Source organism: Palaemon carinicauda, chromosome 27, assembly GCF_036898095.1.
Source record: "Palaemon carinicauda isolate YSFRI2023 chromosome 27, ASM3689809v2, whole genome shotgun sequence".
Taxonomy (NCBI): Eukaryota; Metazoa; Arthropoda; class Malacostraca; order Decapoda; family Palaemonidae; genus Palaemon; species Palaemon carinicauda.
In genome coordinates, this window is record NC_090751.1 from 83,931,711 (window position 1) to 83,956,492 (window position 24,782).

At 44.5% G+C, this 24,782-nt stretch overlaps 1 protein-coding gene across 2 annotated transcripts in view; it reads right to left on the reverse strand.

The window, feature by feature from the left end:
- LOC137620779 (uncharacterized) overlaps positions 1-24,782 on the reverse strand; it is a 650,311-nt gene that overhangs the window by 571,778 nt on the left and 53,751 nt on the right. For both annotated transcript variants that reach the window (XM_068351207.1, XM_068351206.1), the window contains exons 8-10: positions 21,817-21,915; positions 10,716-10,820; positions 9,671-9,765 (exon numbers count right to left, since the gene is read on the reverse strand). In XM_068351207.1, coding sequence (XP_068207308.1) covers positions 9,671-9,765; positions 10,716-10,820; positions 21,817-21,915 — 299 coding nt within the window. The remainder of the gene's footprint in view (positions 1-9,670; positions 9,766-10,715; positions 10,821-21,816; positions 21,916-24,782) is intronic.

Consider the following 24,782-nt stretch of genomic DNA (forward strand, 5'->3'; position numbering starts at 1 on the left):
GCATCAAGTGAATTTCCTTTACTTCTTATAGGAAAAATTGTATTAAAATGAATGTATTTTGGGTTGCGAGCTTGCTCCTAGAATGAATTAAACTTATAAAAAGAACTACTACTGCATGAAATATAAGCATATACAGTACTGTATATCTACAGTATATCTATATATATATATATATATATATATATATATATATATATATATATATATATATATATATATATATATATATATATATATATATATATATATATATATATATATATATATATATATATATATATACTAGTGTTGTGTGAGCATAATGAATTAGGAATATTAAGGAATGTAAAAAAAAAGTTACCAGTAGACTATTCATCTTTTAAGTGAGAACTCAGCATCAGCGAATCGAAAAGGTACTACTGTAATAAGAGCATGGTTTAGTCTACACATTTGTCAGTTGGATTGTAGTGCAGACCTAAAACAGGAAAGATTACGCAACATATAACACAAAATACTTTTAATCTCAGGGGTTCCATAGGTTATCAGAGAATTGTGTTGATCTTAGGTGTTCCAAAGTTTCTCCGAAAAATATTTTTTATCTTTGCATTTCCATATCAGGAAAATAGGTTTGATCTCAGAGGTTTCAGAGGTTGTCAGAAATATAATTTCATTAAAATTATGGATAGTTTCACCTCATGCAGTCCTTATGTCCTAATTCTATTCAATATTCCATTACTTCTCATTATTCATCTATATTCATCTGGCATGACAAAGAAACATTCAATAACTTTATTATATGAGAAATATGAACATTCTCTTTATTTTATATTATTGTTATTATTATTATTAATTGCTAAGCTACAACCCTAGTTAGAAAAGCAGGATGTTATAAGCCCAGGGGCTCCAACAGGGAAAATAGCCCAGTGATGAAAGGCAACAAGGAAAAATAAAACATTTCAAGAACAGTAACATTAAAATATATACTCCCTATATAAACTATAAAATCTTTAACAAAAAAGGAGGAAGAGAAATAAGATAGGATAGTGTGCCCGAGTGTACCCTCAAGCAAGGCTACAAAATTATTATGCTTCAATTTCTCAAGATTCAGGTGACCCCTTTACATTCTATCAACCTCTTGACATGTATTCACCCCCACAACAGTTCTATTGACTCCTGGGGGCTGATATTAATCATTGTGAAAATTACTGATATACACTAAGCCTCCCTACTTAAGCATAGGCAGAAACAAACAAGACAAAATATATTTGAGATATTCCTGCTTTATCCCCACCCCTAAGCCCAGCAGCAACCTGACCAACGACTCTACCATCGAGCCCAGCAGCAGCAGCTAGTCTAATGACCTCTGCTGTCCACCTTCATCTAAGGCGCCCTTAGACTGTACTACAGTATACAGAAAAGTTTCATGGGTAATACAGTGACATCATTGAAGGACACATTAATAACACTAAACCAGAGAAACAACTTAAATAATAACAAAAATAAGCTAAAACAGCCTCCTGATGTAAGACAACCCATCCCCAACAATGCAAGATACCTTTACAATAAAAGTGGTTTAACATTACAATGTCTTGATCATGAACATCCCAATACTTTTATCAATATGACCATGATGCAATTTTCAAGGAAAATTTCTTGCCATGTCGAGAAAAATGGCATCAGAAACCAAGCTCAGAACAATCATAACAATGCCATCTGATGTGAGGTCGTAATTAACCACCTCTCTGTCACTGATGGAGATAACAACCAATACTCGTTATGTATGCTGAAGGAACTGAACAGCAATAAGATGCCTAACATGACTACCACTCAGGATACATTTCCACTACCAGCAGTGGTGAGGACAATTCAGATGGGTAACACTTAGCACTCCTGAACTACAAATACCTCTTATCCCAAAGCTTCATAGGGAGAAGAGCACAGCAACCTTCATGTTCTCAATACAAGATTGACTGGCCTGGCACCAAGGAAATGAAAATTACGGTATCGTTCCTCGGACATTTAACGCACTGGAGCAGCCCACTTCCTGTCCCATAACCATGTATATAAGCTTGCAGAGTAGCTTATCTTGTCACTCTTCTCTATGACAGAGAATTGAGAATGATCAACCGAGACTACAGCTGAAATGTTTTTATATCACCCGAAGTCTACACAAGAATATTTACAGAACTTCTACCCATATTTGACTACAATTCATTAATAAATATGCTGTACTGAAATGAAGTTTTTGTTCACCTACCTTTGAAGAAAGAGTAAATGACCAGAAAAAGGAATTTCTTTATCAAAATTAAATTTAGCCTACCAATACCAAATTTTAAAAACACAGAAAAACAGTTGATACAAAGTATTTAGAAAAATGACAAATTTACATTGGGTTTACCTTTCGGCGTAGCTGAAATGACGAGCCAATAGTTTTTAACGAGGGTTAACTACCCCTGCGCTAATTAGCGGGGGTAGGGGAAGGAGTAGCTTGTTACCCCTCCCCCCCCCCACACACTGGTGATTTGCTTCACTTCACTTAGAGGTAGGACTTGACTTGGGGGTCAGGGCTGGCGGGCAAATATGTGTAAATAGCTAAGGTTTGTATGGTTAGGAAAAATACAAATTATCTCCGAATTTTTCATTTGTTCCGTAACCGAAATACAAATCACGCTATTTACATTGGGTGACTTACCCCTTAGGAAGGGTGGAAAGTCCCCAGCCTTACTGACTTTGGCTTTGCCCGGGGGCTCCGCCTCCCAGTGAGTAGCACTTGAGAAAAGGAGCCCCTGCACCTCACAAGTTCCTTGCTTCGCTAGGAACGAGTGGCCTACATAAGTTGTGTGTGGAGGAAAGTGTGATTCGTCCTATGAAGTTGACTTCGAGACCTTTAGATAGGAATCTAGGATAGGACGTTCCCAATACCACCTCGTCAGGGTATGGGGGACGCGACAGTACAGTATTAAACTTAATACTAGGAGCACAAGGAAGCATGGGTTACCTGCAGAGGTCGAGGTCAGCTATGCAAAGACCAGGATGCTGCTTCCCCAAGAGAGGGGAGAATGAAGAAAGAAATAATGGTCAGACATACTTCATTCACGCAGACTAAAACCGGGTAACAACGCCCTCAACCTACTGCTACTTGTCCATAAAGGAGCCTGAGGTTAGACAAGCTGTTGTGCAGCCACCACAGGGCCGATAGAAAACGTATCGAGGCTCCTGTAGGTCACGTCCTGCAGGTAGTGGGCTGTGAAGGTCGTTTGACGCTTCCAGACCCCAGCTTGAAGTACCTGCATCACAGAGAAGTTTCTCTTGAAGGCCAGGTACGCAGCAACGCCCCTGACGTCATGTGCCCTAGGGCGACGTGACGGAGGAGGGTCTGGATTCAAGGCGTGGTAGATAACCCTTCGAATCCAAGCCGAGATGGTATTCTTGGTGACCCTCCTCTTTGTCCTGCCTGTGCTCACAAACAATGCCCGCACTTGGGGACGAACTGCAGCTGTTCTCTTCAAGTAATACCTCAGTCACCTCACTGGACATAGTAGCAGCTGGTCTGGGTCGCTTGTTACAGAACGGAGACTCGCGATCCTGAAAGAGTCGAACCGTGGATCCGGCACTCCAGGATTCTGAGTCTTGGCAACAAACTCAGGGACGAATCTGAACGTTACCTCCCCCCATCCCCTTGAATGGGCGATGTCGTACGAGAGACCATGAAATTCACTAACTCGCTTGGCCGAAGCCAAAGCGAGCAGGAAAGCCGTCCTCCAAGACAGGTGGCAATCAGAGGCCTGGCGTAATGGTTCGAAGGGAGGTCTCTTAAGAGCCCTGAGAACCCGAACCACGTTCCAAGGAGGAGGTCTCACTTCCGACTGGGGGCAGGTAAGCTCATAGCTACGTATGAGTAGAGAGAGTTCCAGCGAGGAAGAAATGTCCACACCTTTCAGCCTGGAAGCCAAGCTTAAGGCTGAGCGATAGCCTTTCACTGCCAAGACAGAAAGGCGCATTTCCTCCCGCAGATACACGAGGAACTCCGCTATTGCTGGAATAGTGGCATCGAGTGGAGAGATACCCCTCCCACGACACCAACCACAGAAGACTCTCCACTTTGCCTGGTAGACTCCCTTAGAGGACTTTCACAGGTGCCGAGACATTCTCTCCGCAACCTGTTGCGAAAAGCCTCTCTCCGTGAGGAGATGCTGGACAGTCTCCAGGCGTGAAGCCGAAGCGAGGCCACGGCCTTGTGAGGGATATTGGAGTGTGGTTGTCTGAGTAGCTCGCGTCGTGGGGGAAGTTCTCTCGGGAGCTCCGTCAGGAGCTGCAGAAGGTCCGGGAACCATTCCGCGTGATGTCATAGCGGAGCTATCAGAGTCCTGTTTCTGGTCCTGTTGAGCACCCTTCTCATCAGACAGAACGGTGGGAAGGCGTACACGTCGATGTTGCCCCACCGTTGCTGGAAAGCATCTTGCCAAAGAGCCTTGGGGTCCAGAAATGGGGAGCAGTACAGAGGCAGTTTGAAATTCAACGCTGTCACGAATAGATCCACGGTCGGGGAACCCCACAAAGTCAAGACTTTGTTGGCTATCTGAGGATCCAAAGACCACTCGGTACTCACTATCTGCGAAGCCCTGCTCAGACTGTCGGCGAGCACATTCCTCTTCCCAGGAATGAAGCGAGCTGATAGTGTTACAGAGTGGACTTCGGTCCACCTCAGAATCTCTACTGCAAGATGGGATAGCTGCTGCGAAAAAGTACCTCCCTGCTTGTTGATATAAGCCACTACCGTGGTGTTGTCGCTCATCACCACCACGGAGTGACCAGCCAGGGTCCGTTGGAACTGTTGAAGAGCCAGAAAGACGGCCTTCAACTCTTAGCAGGTTGATGTGCAGGTACTTTTCTGATTCTGACCAAAGGTCTGAGGTCCTCTGGTTCAGAACGTGCGCCCCCCACCCTTCTTTTGACGCGTCCGAAAACAGTGTCAATTCCGGGGGGAGAAAGAGAAGATCCACTCCCTTTCGCAGGTTCTCGTCGACCAGCCACCACCCCAGGTCCGTCCGTTCCAAAGATCCTATTGGGACCTGTACGTCCGGGGAATCGGATCCTTGATTCCACCGGGACTTGAGCCGTCACTGCAGGGATCTCATCCTGAGGCGGCCGTTTGGAACCAGACGAGCCAGGGAGGACAGGTGACCTAAGAGACGCAACCATGATTGGGCGGGAAGCTCTTCTCGCCTGAGGAAGGGTTCCGCCACCCTCCTTAGCCTTGCTATCCTGTCGTCTGATGGAAAGGCCTTGTGGAGATTGGTGTCTAACAACATGCCTAGATAAACCAGTCGTTGGGACGGCTGCAGAGTGGACTTCTCGAGGTTTACCACGATCCCCAGATCCTGGCAAAGACTCAGAAGCCTGTCTCGGTGTCGAAGAAGGGTCGACTCCGAGTCTGCTAGGATCAGCCAGTCGTCCAGATAACGAAGGAGACGGATGCCGTTCCTGTGCGCCCAAGATGAAATCAGGGTGAACACTCTGGTGAACACCTGAGGTGCTGTGGAGAGACCGAAACACAGCACCTTGAACTGGTAGGTCTTGTCGTCTAGGCTGAATCTCAAGTACTTCCTGGAAGACGGATGGATTTGGATCTGGAAGTACGCGTCCTTTAGATCCAGTGTGCACATGAAGTCTAGAGGTCTCACCGCAAGTCTGACCGTGTCCGCTGTCTCCATGCTGAACCGAGTTTGCTTGACAAACTTGTTCAGAGCCGAGAGGTCGATGACAGGTCTCCAGCCTCCAGACGCCTTCTTTACAAGAAAGAGTCGACTGAAGAAGCCTGGGGAGCCGTCGACGACCTCCTGGAGAGCATCCTTCTTGAGCATGGTCTCGACTTCTGCCTGAAGGGCTAGCCTCTTTACCGATCCCATGGCATAGGAGCTCAACGACACTGGATTCGCTGTCAGGGGAGGTTGAGATGTTATGAACGGGACGCGATAGCCTTGGCCGATCACAGAAATCGTCCAAGCATCGGCCCCATGTTGCTGCCACCTGTGCACACAACGTCGAAGGCATCCCCCCCCACAGGTGAACACGCGGGGGGACTGCCACTCCTAGCGTTTGCGGCCGTGGCCGCTCCCTCTAGGAGTCTTGCCTCCCCTGGAGGACTTACCGCCCCTTTTGACCTTGGCTGGAAAGGGGTGGGGCTTAGACACCACTTTCTTAGCTGCCGGTGCCTGCTTTGGTGTCTTGCGAGGCTGCTACTGCTGTTGCTGCGGAGCTGGCGGCTTATAGGGCCAAGCTGTAAGGGCCCTATGGATGAGGGAGTCCTGGATAGACTTCCTCCACCTCTCAGCCGTTCGTTCCATATCCTGATGCTCCAACAGGTTCCCCCCAAGGAGGGAAGCATGTCTGAGCCTACAGACATCCACGGCGGGGACCTTCGGGTGGAACTTCTCAGTCACCGCATCACGCCACTTCAATACCGAGTTGGCCCACAGGGTGGTAACCTGGTGTGCCAGGAACTCAATGGAGCGGGTGCCCGAGAGTAGGAAGGTCTCAAGGGCCTTCCTATTGGTCTCCTTAGACAAGTCCTCGGAGCGCAATAGGATGCCCAGAGACCCTAGCCATATATCCAGCCACGAAGTGGCCTGCATGGCGCACTTCGCGACCTTCTCATGGCTCAGGATCTCCGACACCGAGAACGTCACCTGCCGGGCGGAGAGCTTCTCCAGAGGAACTCCCTTAGCAAGCTCTTCTACGGAATGATGGAGAGGAAGAGCGAGACTAGACTCCCCCAAGATCTCAAAATACCTCCTCTGCTGGAGACGAGGTGGTGGGAGGAGTTTGTTCCCGGCAGAGGAACGACTGGAGGAAGCAAGAGTCGCGAGTTGGGCATTGGCCCTGGCTCTGGCACTCTTCAACCCCTGGAACCAGGGCAGAGCCGCACTGGTCAGAGGGAGCTTCTGAGTACCGTACACCTGGTCCAGGACCATGTCCTTGCCTTCTCGGGGGGCAATCACGGGGTCCATGAACCCGTTGAGTTGCCTCATCAGGCTCAGGACCTGCCAGAAGGCATGCTCAGACTCCTGCTGGTCTCCTTCTTGCGGACTGGCAGCTAAGTCTCCCGTCCCCGGAATCTCTTCCTGGGGAGATGCGTGGACGTTCTCCCGGGGCGCAGCTGGTTCCTGACGAATCCTAGAAGACGACTTCGGGATTGTCTTGGAGTCCTTGGGTTCCCTCCTGGGCGGGATACACGACCCCAACAAAGAGGTTCGGAAAGCGCCCTCCGCGCGAGACGATTCTCCTCCATGAGGAGACGACTCCCCCCTTGGTGCCGAGGGGGAGACTATCACCTCACTGGATTCTCCCGAGGACGGTAAAACCTCGTCCTCGGGAGAAGAAGAAAGCGCCTGCGAAGGGGATGGAGCCTTCCTGACAGAACTCTTAGGAACCTACTTCTCCCTGGGAGATCGCCGATGTTCAGGTGATCGCTGACGCGCTGGGGACCGTTGACGCGCAGGAGATCGCTGACGAGCAGGCGAATGTTGATGCGTCTGTGATCCCTGGCGAGCAGGAGGGCGACGCGTGGAATCCTGTGAGGGAACTGCCGGCGCGGGGCGCGGGGCGCTGAGGCGAACGCTCACGAACGGGCTCAGGAACAGGAGGCGCTGGAACAAGCTGACGAGCAGGATCGCGAGGGCGAGGAGAAGAGTCCTTGGTCAAGAACTGAACCGAAGTTCTAGGTCGCGCGGGCGAACGTGGGCGCACAGGGCGCGTATCAGGAACTGGAAGCGCAGGTGCGCTCTGACGGGCAGGAGAACTAGAGCGCTCAGGAGACCGATGGCGCGCAGGGCGCACAACAGGAACAGCAGGATGTTCGGAGTCCTCAGGAGAGCGCTGGCGAGCAGTGGGGCGATGATCATCAGAAGAGCGCTGACGAACAGGAGAGCGCTGACGATCAGGAGAGCGCTGACGAGCAGGGGAGCGCCTGTGCGCTAACACTGCAGAAGGGCGCGCAGGGGAACCCTGACGCGCAAGGGAAGAACCCACACCGTGGAAAGCATCCCTTTGCCCCGAAGGGACCGTTGCCCGTCGGGTGACGAGGTCAGGCTGCTGGACATCTGCACCAGAAGCTGAAGGTCTGGAAGGCGTAGGAGACCAATCCCCACAGAGGTCTAAGGAAGCTGGAGCTGCAGGCTGCTTACGGCGAGGAGAGTCCCCCTCAGAGGAAGAAGGCGAAGATTCAAAAAGGCGCCTCTTAGCACCCTTATAGGGAGACGGGAGGCCCTTGCGGCGCAGCGGACGGTGAGCCTTACAGCGAAGGCGGCCACGAGGAAGATCGTCAGGACCATCAATCCTGCGAAGGGGAGTCTCAGTCAAAGCACTCCCCCTAGAGGGAGGCTTGGCAGCAGAAGAGCCCGCGGGACTCCCTTTCCCCTTCGAAGGATGTACGGAAGGGGGAGGAGAGCCTTCAGCCCCATCATCCGCAACAGTACCTGCAGAGGATTGACCCGACCCGTCGGAAGCCTTTGCCACCACGACGTCGACGATAGGCAGAGGATCTACCTCTGCTATCACCGGCGACTGCTTAATAGCGGCCCCTAACTGGACAAGGTCAATCAAGGCTTCCCTGGAGGGCAGGCCCTTAAGCCCCAAGGAATCCCAAATCTGAAAAAGATCATCATTAGACAAGGAGTCATTAGCAACAACCTCACCCGGAGGAGGAGGAGGAACCGCCCCGCTATGGGAGGCGACGCCCTCTCCCCCAATCCAAGGTCGGGAAACAGAACTAGGGCCTGCGCTCCCACTCGGCGGTCTCTCCTTAGGAGCCGAACGAGGGGGAGCTTCGGAGGAGGTTTGGGCGGCGAAAGAAGAGTCCCGAGAGCCTTCCTCCTTCAAGGCAACCCCAGAAGGAGAACGGTTTCTCTTGGACTTCTTCTTACGCCGGCGGCCAAACCTCTCCCACTGGGAGGCAGACCACTCCCTGCACTCACTACACGTGTTCTCTTTGTCACAACGTCGGCCTCGACACTGCGGGCAAAGGGTGTGAGGATCTGTGTCCACCGCAGACATAAAAGTACCGCAAGGGCGACCGGCAATACCAGGGCACTTGCGCATGGTGAACAATAAGGGGTGAGGCCAACTTCAAAATGCACACACACAAACTGGAAGAAAAAGCAAAAAAAGATTAAGGCTGTCAACGAGGACGATGGACAGACACGTCTGTTCATCGCCGGAGCCAAAAGTGAAGTGGAGCAAATCACCGGTGTGTGGGGGGGGAGGGGTAGCAAGCTACCCCTTCCCCTACCCCCGCTAACTAGCGCAGGGTTAGTTAACCCTCGTTAAAAACTATTGGCTCGCCATTTCAGCTACGCCGAAAGGTAAACCCAATGTAAATAGCATGGTTTGTATTTCGGTTACGGAACAAATACATTTTACAGAAGCTGCCGTTTTATTCAAAAGAATATAGCAATAATAATAATAATAATAATAATAATAATAATAATAATAATAATAATAATAATAATAATGATGATGATGATAAAAGTAATCCCTTGGGTTTGGTGCTCTATGGAGAATTGATGAACAACAGAGCACCATGAACTTGAAAAAAAATTCTATTGATTGTATGAGTTTGCTAGTTAGAGCTAAGTAAAAAGATAATTTTGCTAATGTTAAGTGTTGTGCCTAAATAATGTGCATTACTTACTTCAGGTAATATATAATTCTTAGATGTAAAGTAAAGTTGTCTTGTATAAGACCATCTTTGGTAGGATGCCGTTCCTTCCATCCAGGAGGAGCAACCTGTAAGAAGAGATTCATATCACTCTCCAACAGTGATACAAAAATCCATTCCTAGGACATAAATCCATAATTTATGACATGAATATATAAAAAAGACTAAAACAGTCACATGTAGGACATAAACATAACATAATAAGATGAAACAGTACCCCAAAAATAATACACTTCTTTTATGGGGGCTACGATGTATCTACGAAATGTTGTTGGTCAACAGCGTTGTAACCCGAGGACTTACTTTTACTCTCAAAAGCATATTAAAATTGAGCTTCAAGTGGCAACTATTATACAGTAATAAAAATTATGCTAATTAGAAAGCTGATTCTCATTTCTCTACTCTCATAGGGGTTAATAAGAGATTTTTCTTTAACAAGACCTTATAATGAAGCAAGGTATTGTTAAAGATGTTCAGCTCAGTCCAAAGAAACTGAAGGGACCAGATGAAAAGCTAAAAACTATAGAGCAATGTAGTAGAAACAACAAAGAACCTTTACCACCATTATCTGTTTGCTACAGCAAGTGCCAAAGCAAGTGGTAACTCCTAATGGGACCATACAACTTGATTGATTTGCTAATGGATCCAACACTGAGCGTCACAAAGCGTCATATGAGGCCATTAAAGTCTAACCAAATATAAATTGAAATCTTACCTTCAATCAGATGTCTAAATCAATATAAACATATACCGAGTATGTTTCATATAAAAGTTATATACATATTTCACTATTTGCTTCATAATGAAAAGATATTGTTTGTATAAAAGTTACCAAATTATCTTTTATTTACACAAGACTCTCATGAAAAGGAGGATGTGTATCTTTTATGAAGAATATATGTTTACATTGCTGAAGATTTGTTTTATTTCATACTGTATTCACCTTTACCCAAAACTGAAAACTATTACTAATCTAATATGTATCTTATTTTTAGCACTCTAGGCAGAGTAACAGTACCTTATGCAACTTTGTCTGGGGTGCCACAAAGTGAAATTCTCCACTACCTAATACTGCTAGGCCCAGGAGATGAGGTAATGGTAATTTCTCCTCCTCTAAAACAGCCTGAAAAATAAGAGAAAAAAATTTGAATAAAAAATGTAGTGGAACAAAACTAAATGCAATATCTTTCACTTCAACAGACTAGACAACTTATTAAATAAAAGCATGTCAAAATAGTTTCAAGTCACTGTTGTAAGAAGTATAGAATGAGCTCTTAAACTCAATGGTGAACTTGTTGAATTCAACGAAGATTGTACCAATAAGGATGGCATCATAAGAATTTAACGCAGAGGACTCGTAGTTAAATAACTTTAAAATTATCCCCTTCCTCAACACATAACAAAAGAATGACAAAAAGCATTACCAAACTGACTTCCAATAGCCAAAATAATAAAAAAAGGATTGAATATAGAAAGATGATTGCACTGACCTAAGTAATACTTTAAAACCTTATATGCTCTTTTAGTTTCACAGTCATTAAGCTCATCACTTGTGATGGATAAAAACCAATTCCAAGAACATTGCTCCACAAAAAGAACATTACATTATAACAAAAAAGCTTTAAATTGTCTTCATTGGTATGAAAATGACAATTATAGATTTAGGTCACTAGTGGGGGATATTGTAATATCTTGTTAGCACTTTTCTCAAGTTAGATTTTCTTTTATTTTGTGTTACATCATTTAATGCCTGGGCCTCTAAAATTAATGTATGCAACTAAAAGTTTTTTTATTTACTTTTTTTTTAATGATTATTAATGAAAAACAGTGGAACATTCCTCATCAGTGTGGTAAGTGTTGATACCATTAAGTTTGAAAAACTGTAATAAACATTAACATTTTGAAATTACACCTCACCTTTACAGGGTTAGATAAAAGATGTGAAAGTTATGTAAATTGTCTTGGTCCCTTTTAGCCTTAATTCATAACTTGGTCTCAACTCTTTAGTGACATCCCTTCTCCTTTGTTTTATGAGCCATCATGTTGGCCCACGACTACTTTTCTGAGCAAGTGCTTCTCACAGGTTTTCATTGCCTGTCCAAACTATCTCTGACTTCAAGAGCTGTCCATATTACAACCTCTCCATACTTTCTCAACTTCCTCCTCATTTATTTACATCGATTGTACAACAGTACTCCACAGTTGCATCTTTGCCTTTTGTAACTAAACCACATTAAAATATCTAATAATTTTCTATAGTAATACGATCATATCTCTGCTGCAGGGAATTTTCCAGCTATACTTAATTTTCTATTTCTAAAATATTGGGATACTTTAAAATGTCATGTAAAAGCCCATTGTTTATTAGTATAATTCTTTCATCTGTATTGGTATAAATCTACTTTTGTTATGTAACCCTTGTTCACATGGCTTACAGAACACAGCGTCAATATTTCATTTATTGAAAACTTGCATCATCATCATCATCATCATCATCACAATACTAATACTAATAATAATAATAATAATAATAATAATATGTTATTTTCATTAGTAAAATAAATTTTTGAATATACTTACCCGATAATCATGTAGCTGTCAACTCTGTTGCCGACAGAAATCTACGGTCGGGATACACCAGCGATCGCTATACAGGTGGGGGTGTACACAACAGCGCCATCTGTGGTCAGGTACTCCAGTACTTCTTGTCAACACCACCTCAATTTTTCCTCGGTCCACTGGTTCTCTATGGGGAGGAAGGGTGGGTCAATTAAATCATGATTATCGGGTAAGTATATTCAAAAATTTATTTTACTAATGAAAATAACATTTTTCAATATTAATCTTACCCGATAATCATGTAGCTGATTCACACCCAGGGTGGTGGGTGGAGACCAGCATACATGTTAACAAAGAAGCTAAGTATCCCGTATTTTATTTTATTAGTTATTCAAAAATAACATAAAATAAATAAGTACCTGGTAAGGAAGACGACTTGAACCATTACTCTGCCTTTATTAAGTACGTCTTCCTTACTGAGCGTAGCGGTCCTCTTAGGATGCTGAACGACTCTTAGGTGCTGAAGTATAAAGGGCTGCAACCCATACTAAAGGACCTCATCACAACCTTTAACCTCGGCGCTTCTCAAGAAAGAATTGACCACCCGCCAAATCAACAAGGATGTGGAAGGCTTCTTAGCCGACCGTACAACCCATAAAAAGTATTCAAGAGAAAGGTTAAAAAGGTTATGGGATTATGGGAATGTAGTGGCTGAGCCCCCGCCTACTACTGCATTCGTTGCTACGAATGGTCCCAGGGTGTAGCAGTTCTCGTAAAGAGACTGGACATCTTTGAGATAGAATGATGCGAACACTGACTTGCTTCTCCAATAGGTTGCATCCATAACACTCTGCAGAGAACGGTTCTGTTTGAAGGCCACTGAAGTAGCCACAGCTCTCACTTCATGTGTCCTTACCTTCAGCAAAGCAAGGTCTTCTTCCTTCAGATGAGAATGTGCTTCCCTAATCAGAAGCCTGATGTAGTAAGAAACTGAGTTCTTAGACCTTGGAAGAGAAGGCTTCTTGATAGCACACCATAAGGCTTCTGATTGTCCTTGTAAAGGTTAAGACCTTTTTAGATAGTACCTAAGAGCTCTAACTGGGCAAAGTACTCTCTCCAGTTCGTTCCCCACCAAGTTGGACAGGCTTGGGATCTCGAACGACTTAGGCCAAGGACGTGAAGGAAGCTCGATTTAGCAAAAAACCGAGCTGCAAGGAACATGTAGCCGTTTCAGATGTGAAAACTATGTTCCTGCTGAAGGCGTGGATCTCACTTACTCTTTTAGCTGTTGTCAAGCACACGAGGAAAAGAGTTTTAATGTGAGGTCCTTAAAAGAGGCTGATTGGAGAGGTTCAAATCTTGATGACATAAGGAACCTTAGGACCACGTCTAGATTCCAGCCTGGAGTGGACAACCGACGTTCCTTTGAGGTCTCAAAAGACCTAAGGAGGTCCTGTAGATCTTTGTTGGTGGAAAGATCCAAGCCTCTGTGGCGGAAAACCGCTGCCAACATACTTCTGTAACCCTTGATCGTAGGAGCTGAAAGGGATCTTACGTTCCTTAGATGTAACAGGAAGTCAGCAATCTGGGTTACAGTGGTACTGGTTGAGGAAACTGCATTGGCCTTGTACCAGCTTCGGAAGACTTCCCCTTTAGACTGATAGACTCTGAGAGTGGATGTCCTCCTTGCTCTGGCAATCGCTCTGGCTGCCTCCTTCGAAAAGCCCCTAGCTCTTGAGAGTCTTTCGAAAGTCTGAAGGCAGTCAGACGAAGAGCGTGGAGGTTTAGGCGTACCTTCTTTACGTGAGGTAGACGTAGAAGGTCCACTCCTAGAGGAAGAGTCCTGGGAATGTCGACCAGCCATTGCAGTACCTCTATGAACCATTCTCTCGCGGGCCAGAGCGGAGCCAATCAACGTCAGCCGTGTCCCTTTGCGAGAGGTGAACTTCTGAAGTACCCTGTTGACAATCTTGAACGGCGGGAATGCATACAGGTCGAGATGGGACCAATCCAGCAGAAAAGCATCCACGTGAACTGCTGCTGGGTCTGGAATCGGAGAACAATACAACGGGAGCCTCTAGGTTATCGAGGTAGCGAACAGATCTATGGTTGGCTGACCCCACAGGGCCCAAAGTCTGCTGCAAACATTCTTGTGAAGGGTCCACTCTGTGGGGATGACCTGACCCTTCCGGCTAAGGCGATCTGCCATGACATTCATATCGCCCTGAATGAACCTCGTTACCAGCGTGAGCTTTCGATCTTTTGACCAGATGAGGAGGTCCCTTGCGATCTAGAACAACTTCCACGAATGAGTCCCTCCCTGCTTGGAGATGTAAGCCAAGGCTGTGGTGTTGTCAGAGTCCACCTCCACCACCTTGTTAAGCTGGAGGGACTTGAAGTTTATCAAGGCCAGATGAACCGCCAACAGCTCCTTGCAATTGATGTGAAGCGTCCTTTGCTCCTGATTCCATGTTCCCGAGCATTCCTGTCCGTCCAAAGTCGCACCCCAGCCCGTGTCTGATGCGTCAGAGAAGAGACGGCGGTCGGGTTTCTGAACAGCCAAAGGTAGACTTCCTTGAGAAGAAAGCTGTTCTTTCACCACGTGAGAGTAGACCTCCTCTCTTCGGAAACAGGAACTGAGACCGTCTTTAGCGTCATGTCCTTTATCCAGTGAGCAGCTAGATGATACTGAAGGGGGCGGAGGTGGCGTCTCCCTAACTCGATGAACAGGGCCAGTGATGAAAGTGTCCCTGTTAGACTCATCCACTACCTGACTGAGCATCGGTTCCTTCTCAGCATGCTCTGGATGCATTCTAGGGCTTGGTAGATCCTTGGGGCCGACGGAAAAGCCCGAAAAGCTCGACTCTGAAGATCCATACCCAGGTAGACAATGGTCTGGGATGGGACGAGCTGGGACTCCTCAAAATTGACCAGGAGGCCCAGTTCCTTGGTCAGATCCATAGTCCATCTGAGAATCTCCAGACAGCGACGACTTGTGGGAGCTCTTAAAAGCCAGTCGTCTGACGGAGCCGGACACAAGATCATGGTACTGCTGCACAGTCTGTGAACTGTCAACCATGGGGAAGCGAGGAAGTACAGCGACAACCCGAAGCTGACTAGACTGTCTGGGTCGTACAGACAACTCCTTATCGGGTTGCTGAGGTTGCCGCACTGCGTCACAACAAGTCACTTCTGCTGGTTGTTGAACGTCTTCCCAGTGACACACTGACTCCGTAAACAAAAAATCCTCTAACAAGGACTAAGCTTGGACTGCATGTCTTGCAACAAAGCTCAAGGTCTATGGGAGCAGGTGTGGTAACAGACGGGGTTAGCGACTGAAGTGGAACCATTACCCTCCCTGGAAGCATGTTATGCTTAAATAAAAGTCCATAGGAGGCTAAGCAGCTAAAGGCTCCTCTCCAAATGACAGAGTCCTCAAGGGAATATCAGAAGGAGGGAGAATAGCACTTTCTCATCTACAGGAACCATATCCGAGAAAAGCTAAGTTCTCTCAGTGAGGGTTTCACTGGTGCAAAAGCAGCAGACCAGAAGGCAACGTTATGAAACTGCTTGACAGTCTTGTGAGTTGGCAACAACCAAAGATGTGTGACTGAGGAGCATGCGGTAAGGTATGCAGAGCATGCTGTATGTAGAGCATGCTGTAAGGAAAGCAGAGCATGTTGCATGGCGTGCGGCTAATGCTGCATGGGATGAGGCTCATGCTGCATGGTATGAGGCTCATGCTGCATGGGATGAGGCTCATGCTGCAAGGGATGAGGCTCATGCCACATGCGTTGAGGAGGATGCCGCATAGTATGAGGCTCCTGCCTCATGGGTTGAGGCGGTTGCCGCATAGCATGAGGCTCCTGCCTCATGGTTTGAGGAGGATGCCGCATAGCATGAGGCTCCTCATAGCATGAGGCTCCTGCCTCATGGGTTGAGGAGGATGCCGCATAGCATGAGGCTCCTGCCTCATGGGTTGAGGAGGATGCCGCATAGCATGAGGCTCCTGCCTCATGGGTAGAGGAGGTTGCCGCATAGCATGAGGCTCCTGCCTCATGGGTTGAGGAGGATGCCGCATAGCATGAGGCTCCTCATAGCATGAGGTCCCTGCCTCATGGGTTGAGGAGGATGCCGCATAGCATGAGGCTCCTCATAGCATGAGGCTCCTGCCTCATGGGTTGAGGAGGATGCCGCATAGCATGAGGCTCCTGCCTCATGGTTTGAGGAGGATGCCGCATAGCATGAGGCTCCTGCCTCATGGGTAGAGGAGGTTGCCGCATAGCATGAGGCTCCTGCCTCATGGGTTGAGGAGGATGCCGCATAGCATGAGGCTCCTCATAGCATGAGGCTCCTGCCTCATGGGTAGAGGAGGTTGCCGCATAGCATGAGGCTGCTGCCTCATGGGTGGAGGAGGTTGCCGCAACGCATGAGGCTCCTGCCTCATGGGTGGAGGAGGTTGCCTCAACGCATGAGGCTCCTGCCTCAAGGGTTGAGGAGGTTGCCGTATAGCAAGAGGCTCCTGCCTCAAGGTAAGAGGAGGTTGCTGCATAGCGCTGGTACCTGGCAACTCCCAATGCGGCAGCTCTCGCATGGAGGCAGGAGGAGCCTCAACATCATACGTCTGGCAGGGTGGACTGCGCAGAGGTGGAGGAGCGCTCGCAGGAGGAGGTGTGCTAACCTTCTCTGCCTGAAACTCCTGCATCAAAACCGCAAGCTGAGACTGCATTGTCTGCAGCATAGACCACTAGGGTCTATGAAAGACAACAACAAACGGAGCTACTGTCCGTTGAGACTGAGGGTCTAAAACAGCTGGTGCGGCAACAGACGGAGTTACTGCCTGTTGCGGTACCACCTTGCCTCTCTGGGAGGTGTGCAGTTGTCGTACTGCAGCAAGTCCGAACTGACCCAGTGCTAATGGCTACACCTAGGAGTTGGACTTGCGCGGAAGGGACCGACTTGCACTTAAAAGCTGCAAGATTTGGTCCATGGTTTCTGCGAGAAACCTCTTCCGCAGACGAGGAATAAATGGGCTCTCTCGTCTTTGTGTGGGTGGGGTGATCACGTCGGCTACGTGAGTTGGTTACACCCGAAACCACGGAGGGAAACGTCTGTTCGTCGATCAAGGCCTGATGAACCCATAAGTCCTTCGACGTTACTTCTACCCTGGGCTTGGGAGCTTGTAAGAGGTCCCAGACTAGGCGAACAACTGGCACGAACAGACGAACCCTCGAACGCAACACTGTAACACTTTGCGCTTATCACTTTATCACTTTTGATTTTCTGTTTGCACTTATTTCACTGAACTCGAAACTTTAAGTGGTTTGTACCTGAAACACGCAATTCTATCCTTCATTAAAAGTTAGTAATCGCGAAAACAGTATTACAATGTAACAGAAAAACATAATGAAAGATAAATAATTCAGTGGCTGGAAAAGAGACTAAACACTAGATCAAATAAACTACGTTTAAAATCTCTCACCGCAAAAAGCCTGGGAACAAGAATAAAACTCTAGAAACGTTTACCTTCTTCCCCTAAAGAGACTAGGGAGAAGAGCAAAAACGATAACAACGTTACCCGCTTGAACGAAACGTTTACCCTCCTCTCTCTCCCTCCGTCTCTATCTCTCTCTCTCTCTCTTTTGACTTAGAACCTGAGAGATGAGCCCAATTATATATATCGTTAAAACATATTATTGTTAAAGGAAAAAAAACTGAAAGATTTCCCAAATAAAAAGTTCCTTTATTAGAATTAAAACCATTTAAGCTAAGAAAGAATGAACAAAACGCTAGAATCGGTTTACTCTTACTGCAACGTGAAACCGTGAATCTCTCTCTCTATCGTAACGATAGAGCGCAAGTTGAACGTTCTGAACGTCAACAACTGCAGAGACAAAACAAAACGTTAGTTCAACTTTGAAAACAGTACGAGACTATCAAAGAAATTCTTTCAAAAACATTAAAATAGCATAGAATGTTAACAGGTAAAAACGAAATGACGGGCTCAATGTTAATTAACTAACTTTGTTAAGCAAAATTAAGAAAGAGAGTCTATACTCTCTTCGACACCAACACTTCCGACTAAGGGAAGGGTCGGCCATTTAAAAGTGAAAGAGAGTTCATACTCTCTTCGTCACCAAAATTAAATCAAATTAATTCCAAAAAACTTGCTAAGCTAATGATAAAGCTTCCTGAATAGCGAAGGCTAAACTCTAGAGCAAATACATCACCAAATCGTGAACAATAACTCCAGAATCAACAGCGTATCCATGTAGGTCTAGCCGGAGGCACGACAGAGGAAAAATTGAGGTGGTGTTGACAAGAAGTACTGGAGTACCTGACCACAGATGGCACTGTTGTGTACACCCCCACCTGTATAGCGATCGCTGGCGTATCCCGACCGTAGATTTCTGTCGGCAACAGAGTTGACAGCTACATGATTATCGGGTAAGATTAATATTGAAAAAATAATAATAATATTAATAATATTAATAATAATAATAATAATAACAATAATACCAAGGCACTTCCCCCAATTTTGGGGGGTAGCCGACATCAACAAATGAAACAAAACAAAAAGTGGACCTCTACTATCTACGTTCCTCCCAGCCTGACAAGGGACTCAACCGAGTTCAGCTGGTACTGCTAGGGTGCCACAGCCCACCCTCCCCCGTTATCCACCACAGATGAAGCTTCATAACGCTGAATCCCCTACTGCTCCTACCTACGCGGTCTTCCAAAGCACTGGAGAAAGCAGCAGGGCCTACTGGAACTGCATCACAATCGCTCGCCATTCATTCCTATTTCTAGCACGCTCTCTTGCCTCTCTCGCATCTATCCTCCTATCACCCAGAGCTTCCTTCACTCCATACATCCACCCAAATCTTGGCCTTCCTCTTGTACTTCTCTAATCAACTCTTGTATTCATCACCTTCTTTTGCAGACAGCCATTTTCCATTCTCTCAACATGGCCAAACCACCTCAACACATTCATATCCACTCTAGCTGCTAACTCATTTCTTACACCCGTTCTCACCCTCACTACTTTGTTCCTAACCCTATCTACTCGAGATACACCAGCCATACTCCTTAGACATTTCATCATAAACACATTCAATTTCTGTCTCTCCGTCACTTTCATTCCCCACAACTCCGATCCATACATCACAGTTGGTACAATCACTTTCTCATACAGAACTCTCTTTACATTCATGCCCAACCTCTATTTTTTACTACTCCCTTAACTGCCCCCGACACTTTGCATCCTTCATTCACTCTCTGACGTGCATCTGCTTCCACTCTACCGTTTGCTGCAACAATAGACCCCAAGTACTTAAACTGATCCACCTCCTCAAGTCACTCTCCATTCAACATGACATTCAACCTCGCACCACCCTCCCTTTTCGTACATCTCATAACCTTACTCTTACCCACATTAACTCTCAACTTCCTTCTCTCACACACCCTTCCAAATTCTGTCACTAATCGGCCAAGCTTCTCTTCCGCTTCTGCAACCAGTACAGTATTATCCGCAAACAACAACTGATTTACCTCCCATTCATGGTCATTCTCATCTACCAGTTTCAATCCTCGTCCAAGCACTAGAGCATTCACCTCTCTCACCACTCCATCAACATACAAGTTAAACAACCACGGCGACATCACACATACCTATCTCAGCCCCACTCTCACCGGAAACCAATCGCTCACTTCATTTCCTATCCTAACACATGCATTACTACCTTTGTAGAAACTTTTCACTGCTTGCAACAACCTTCCACCAACTCCAAATAACCTCATCATATTCCACATTGCTTCCTAATCAACTCTATCATACGCTAACTCTAGAACCATAAACGCAACATAGGCTACACCTCCTTACCTTTGGCTAAATATTTCTCGCATATCTGCCTAACTGTAAAAATCTGATTCATACAACCCATAACTCTTCTAAAACCACTCTGTACTTCCAAGATTGCATTCTCTGTTTTATCCTTAATCCTATTAATCATTACTCTACCATACACTTTTCCCACCAACACTCAACAAACTAATGCCCCTTGAATTACAACACTCATGCACATCTCCCTTACCCTTATATAGTGGTACAATACACGCACAAACCCAATCTACTGGTACCATTGACAACACAAAACACACATTAAACAATCTCACCAATCATTCTAGTACAGTCACACCCACTTCCTTCAACATCTCAGCTCTCACACCATCCATACCTGATGCTTTTCCTACCCTTGTTTCATCTAGTGCTCTCCTCACTTCCTCTCTTGTAATTTCTCTCTCATTCCGATCTCCCATCACCGGCTCCTCAACATCTGCAACAGCAATTATATCTGCCTCCCTATTATCCTCAACATTCAGTAAACTTTCAAAATACTTCGCCCCCGTTTTCCTTGTCTCCTCTCCTTTTAACAACCTTCCATTTCCATCTTTCACTGTCTCTTCAATTCTTGAACCAGCCTTCCTTACTCTCTTCACTTCTTTCCAAAACTTCTTATTCTCTTCATATGAATGACCCAATCTCTGACCCAATCTCAGGCCAGCTGCCCTCTTTGCCTAACTTACCTTGCGCTTTACTTCACATTTTTCTCTCTATCTTTTATACTTCTCCACACTTACTCTGCAGTCATTCTTCAAAAGCCCTCTTTTTCTCTTCCACTTTTACCTTCACTCCTCCATTCCACTATTCACTGCCCTTTCTTATGCTGCCTCCAACAAACTTCTTGCCACTCACATCACTTGCAATCCCAATAAAATTTTCTTTTACTAACTTCCATTCCTCCTCTAAATTACCCGTTTCTCTTACTTTCACTTTGTCATATGCCATTTTCAACCTTTTTTTATAATTACTTTTTACCCCGGTTTTATTACCTCTTCAACCCTCACTATCTCCCTTTTACACCCACCTACTCTAATAGTAATAATAATAATAATAATAATAATAACTTTACACCAGCAAACTCGTAGAAGAAAAAACAAGAAAAGAATCCAAAGATAAGCAGGAAAATTGAATGGCCAAAATTGAATAATTCATTACTCTACCATGGTGAAAAACTCTCAGAACAGTAGTCAGACAGAAATTTCAAAATTGTTTTGACACCCATGGCATTTTCTAAACCCAAGTTTTGACTTTTAGGTCCTTAACATAACTGCTAAAGGTGACTGTTTTGTGCCTCGAAGCCCTCTTTTCACGTCCCCACTGATGTTATTTGTAGTTTACCGAGAATGACACTGATAAATTGAAATTTTGGTTAAGACACTTGTTTATGTGCCAATTTGTCTCTTCATTCATAAATGCATGTAGGTTGAAAAGATTCCTCTGAAATGTCTATAAACCCATACCAGCTTTTGTTTAATTACCATCAAAGATATTCTAATAGCACCCAATTTCATTAAAATATGATTTATCAAGAATTTTTGTTTCGACACTACGAGATCTTTTTAAAACCCAATAATTTAACTAATGAAACTGAATGACTTTTGAGGGATTTCAGTTTTATTTCATTTTCCACAAGAAATGAATACAGTATATACTATACCTGCAAGACATGGCTAACTTTAACAACCGCCGGATCACAGGTTAGTTCAACACGTCTCCCGGTCACAAGGATCACCGTTACACGCTTCACCACACCTCTCTGTAAAATACATATAATGATGACATGTTTATATTCGGAAGAGTCTATATAATTTTGAGAAATTTAAGAGTTACACATGTTCTGATTATTACCCAGAAGTTTAACCAGGATGCTCTGTTAAAAAGTATAGGCATCTTGCTACTGTACTGGGTATTATCGAAGTCCTCCAAAATATTATTAGTGCAAAATTACTTATTCAAGTATTTACCGAGGACTTCAATCGCTTACGTCTCAAAGTAAGTGCTTCTCAACCTAAAAATAAAATAAATAAAACACCAAAATCAACCAGCTACATTTGCCACAATATTGGATCTACTGTATATACAGTGAAGAAAATTAAATGACTGCACGATGATGGGGAGTAGTATTGTTAATGCCAAAGCCTTTATAATCTTAAGTTTAGACAGTTAATAATAACTAGGAGTGCGGAGGTGAGTGGGAGATCACCTATGACCAAGCTAAGTATTGAAACAATGAAAAAAAAATGATTAATTCAATGTATCTTATCCAAGACACATTTTACTGACTACATTATTTCCCCAGGGTGTAAGAATAGAGGTACTGCAATCAATTGAAAATAAACCAAACGTCATAAAAGAAAGAATTCTCATCTCTAATCTTTCTTCTAATAATTCCTTATCTTTAATTTCATACCATAGGAATATAACAGAAAAATATTTTCATGTAAATAACCGAAAAGAGTAGACCTTATAGTGGAACATCAGTTTAAAAGGTTATTCCGTTCTGGGAACAAGCTCACAAGCCAAAATGCTGGTAAACCAAAACAAAAAATTTTCCCACAAGTAATACAGGAAATTTACTCAATGAGGTACACATGTTCATAAATACACATATACACTCATTTCTAAACGTTTGTAATATTATCTAAAGAACAAATTATAACCCTTAACATAGGAAATGATTAAATATTTATGATTTAAAGAACAGAAATATATAACCGAATTAACTCGCACTTTCCCTTTGAGGAGTCATGGCTGGCATGAGGGGGATGAGGAGGGTTATTGCTTAGAGGGAGAATCTCTCTTCGTGAGAACTTTGATACAATATTAGGAGTTCTCTCTCTAACAGTGCTTACTATCACTAACTGAATTACTCAAATTACGTTTAATGGACACTTTGTCTTTATTTCCACTTTTACATCCAACCTTTATAAGGAACCCATCTAGAGACGACTGTTTTTGTCTTTTCTTTAAAATGACTATAAATAGATTCATTGACGTGTTCCTATAAAATTATTCTATAGGGATTCATTCATTTCCTTTATTTCACTCAGAGGTTTGTCAGTGTGTCCCTCCTCCTCCTCTGATGAAATATTGTTCATTACGTCTTGTTGCTGCTCCTTATGCAAATCCATCAGCTCCTCAGTCATCAGCTACTCATTATGCTCGTCCAGAAGAACGCTGATATTGTCCCTGTCCACCTCCAACCCACTGTCTTACCCAAGGACACAATTTCATTGTCAACTACCTCGTGCAAGGGTTTGAAACCCTCAAAATTGCATTCAAAAGTGCATTCAGGTCCTAATTTCTTCCATGCAAAATTGAGGGTTCTGTTAGTAACCTCTTCCCAGGCTTCATTAATAATTTTGAGGCAACTGACAATGTGGAAATGCTCTTTCCAAAACTTTCGAAGGATGAGCTTGGTCCCTTCATTGATCTCAAAACATTGCTGAAGCATTATCTATGTGCACAGTTTTTTAAAACTTAAAATAACCTGCTAATCCATAAGTTGGAGACTCGAAGTGGTGTTAAGAGGCAGGAATTCATCTTCATAAATTTGAACTCATCTATTAGGTTGTCTTTAATGGCTGAAGAAAGAACAAGCACTGTCCATAAGTAACAAGGCTTGAAGGGGGAGGTTCTTGTCCAAATAGAACTTTATGACCTCAGAAATAAAAACCTTATTGAATCATTCCACAAACAAAATGTGGGTTATCCAAGCCTTGCCGTTTGACCTCCACATGATATTCAGTTGCTTTTTCTACACCTTTTACTTTTTACAAGCTTGTGATACACCAAGAGAGGTTTGACTTTGCAAGCTTCGTTGGCATTAGCATAGAACAGCAAGGTCAGATGGTCTTCCATGGGTTTGTGACAGGATATTGTCTTCTTTTCTGCATTAATGAAGGTCCTCCTGGGCATCTTCCTCTAGAACATGTAGCGGCATGTAAAACTCAGATTCCTCAAACTTTTTTAATTCCAAGATGAATGGCTTTGTTTTCTTAACAAAGGAGTTCGAAGCCTCACCATTTCAAACACTACAAAGGTCAGTTCTTATCTTGAAGTTTTGAAACCAGCCACTGCTAGCTTTGAATATTCTTTTTTACAGGTCTGCTGATGTAGCAGGTTCATTTCTCAAAATATCAGCATACAAAAACTTTGCCGTTTCACAAATAATGTTCTCAGTTATCATATCTCCAGCTAACTAATTCTCATTGATTAAGAACAGAAGCATATTCTTCATGATATGAAGAACATGTGACCACTGTTTTGTCAATATAAGCACCCCTTTCACACTATCAATTGCTTCGATTTTTTCTACTTCAGAACTGTACATATCACTGATGTGCGATTGTACATCTTTGCCAGGGCTACCAGGCTCGTACCTTGATCATGCTTCTCAATACAGTATTGTAATTTCCTTTTACATCTCTAAGATTATCATCCCTTTCTTCTTCCCATCTTTCTTGATCCTCTTGAGTGCCACTGTCTAGATGCTATATAGTACTTAATACTGTTAACTTGATGTAAACAATAGCAAAAAAAAATCTATAAAGACCACAGGTCCCATCTTTACAAAAGAACACTGCCAAAGACTTCCATAAGATAACATTATGTAGTAAGTTG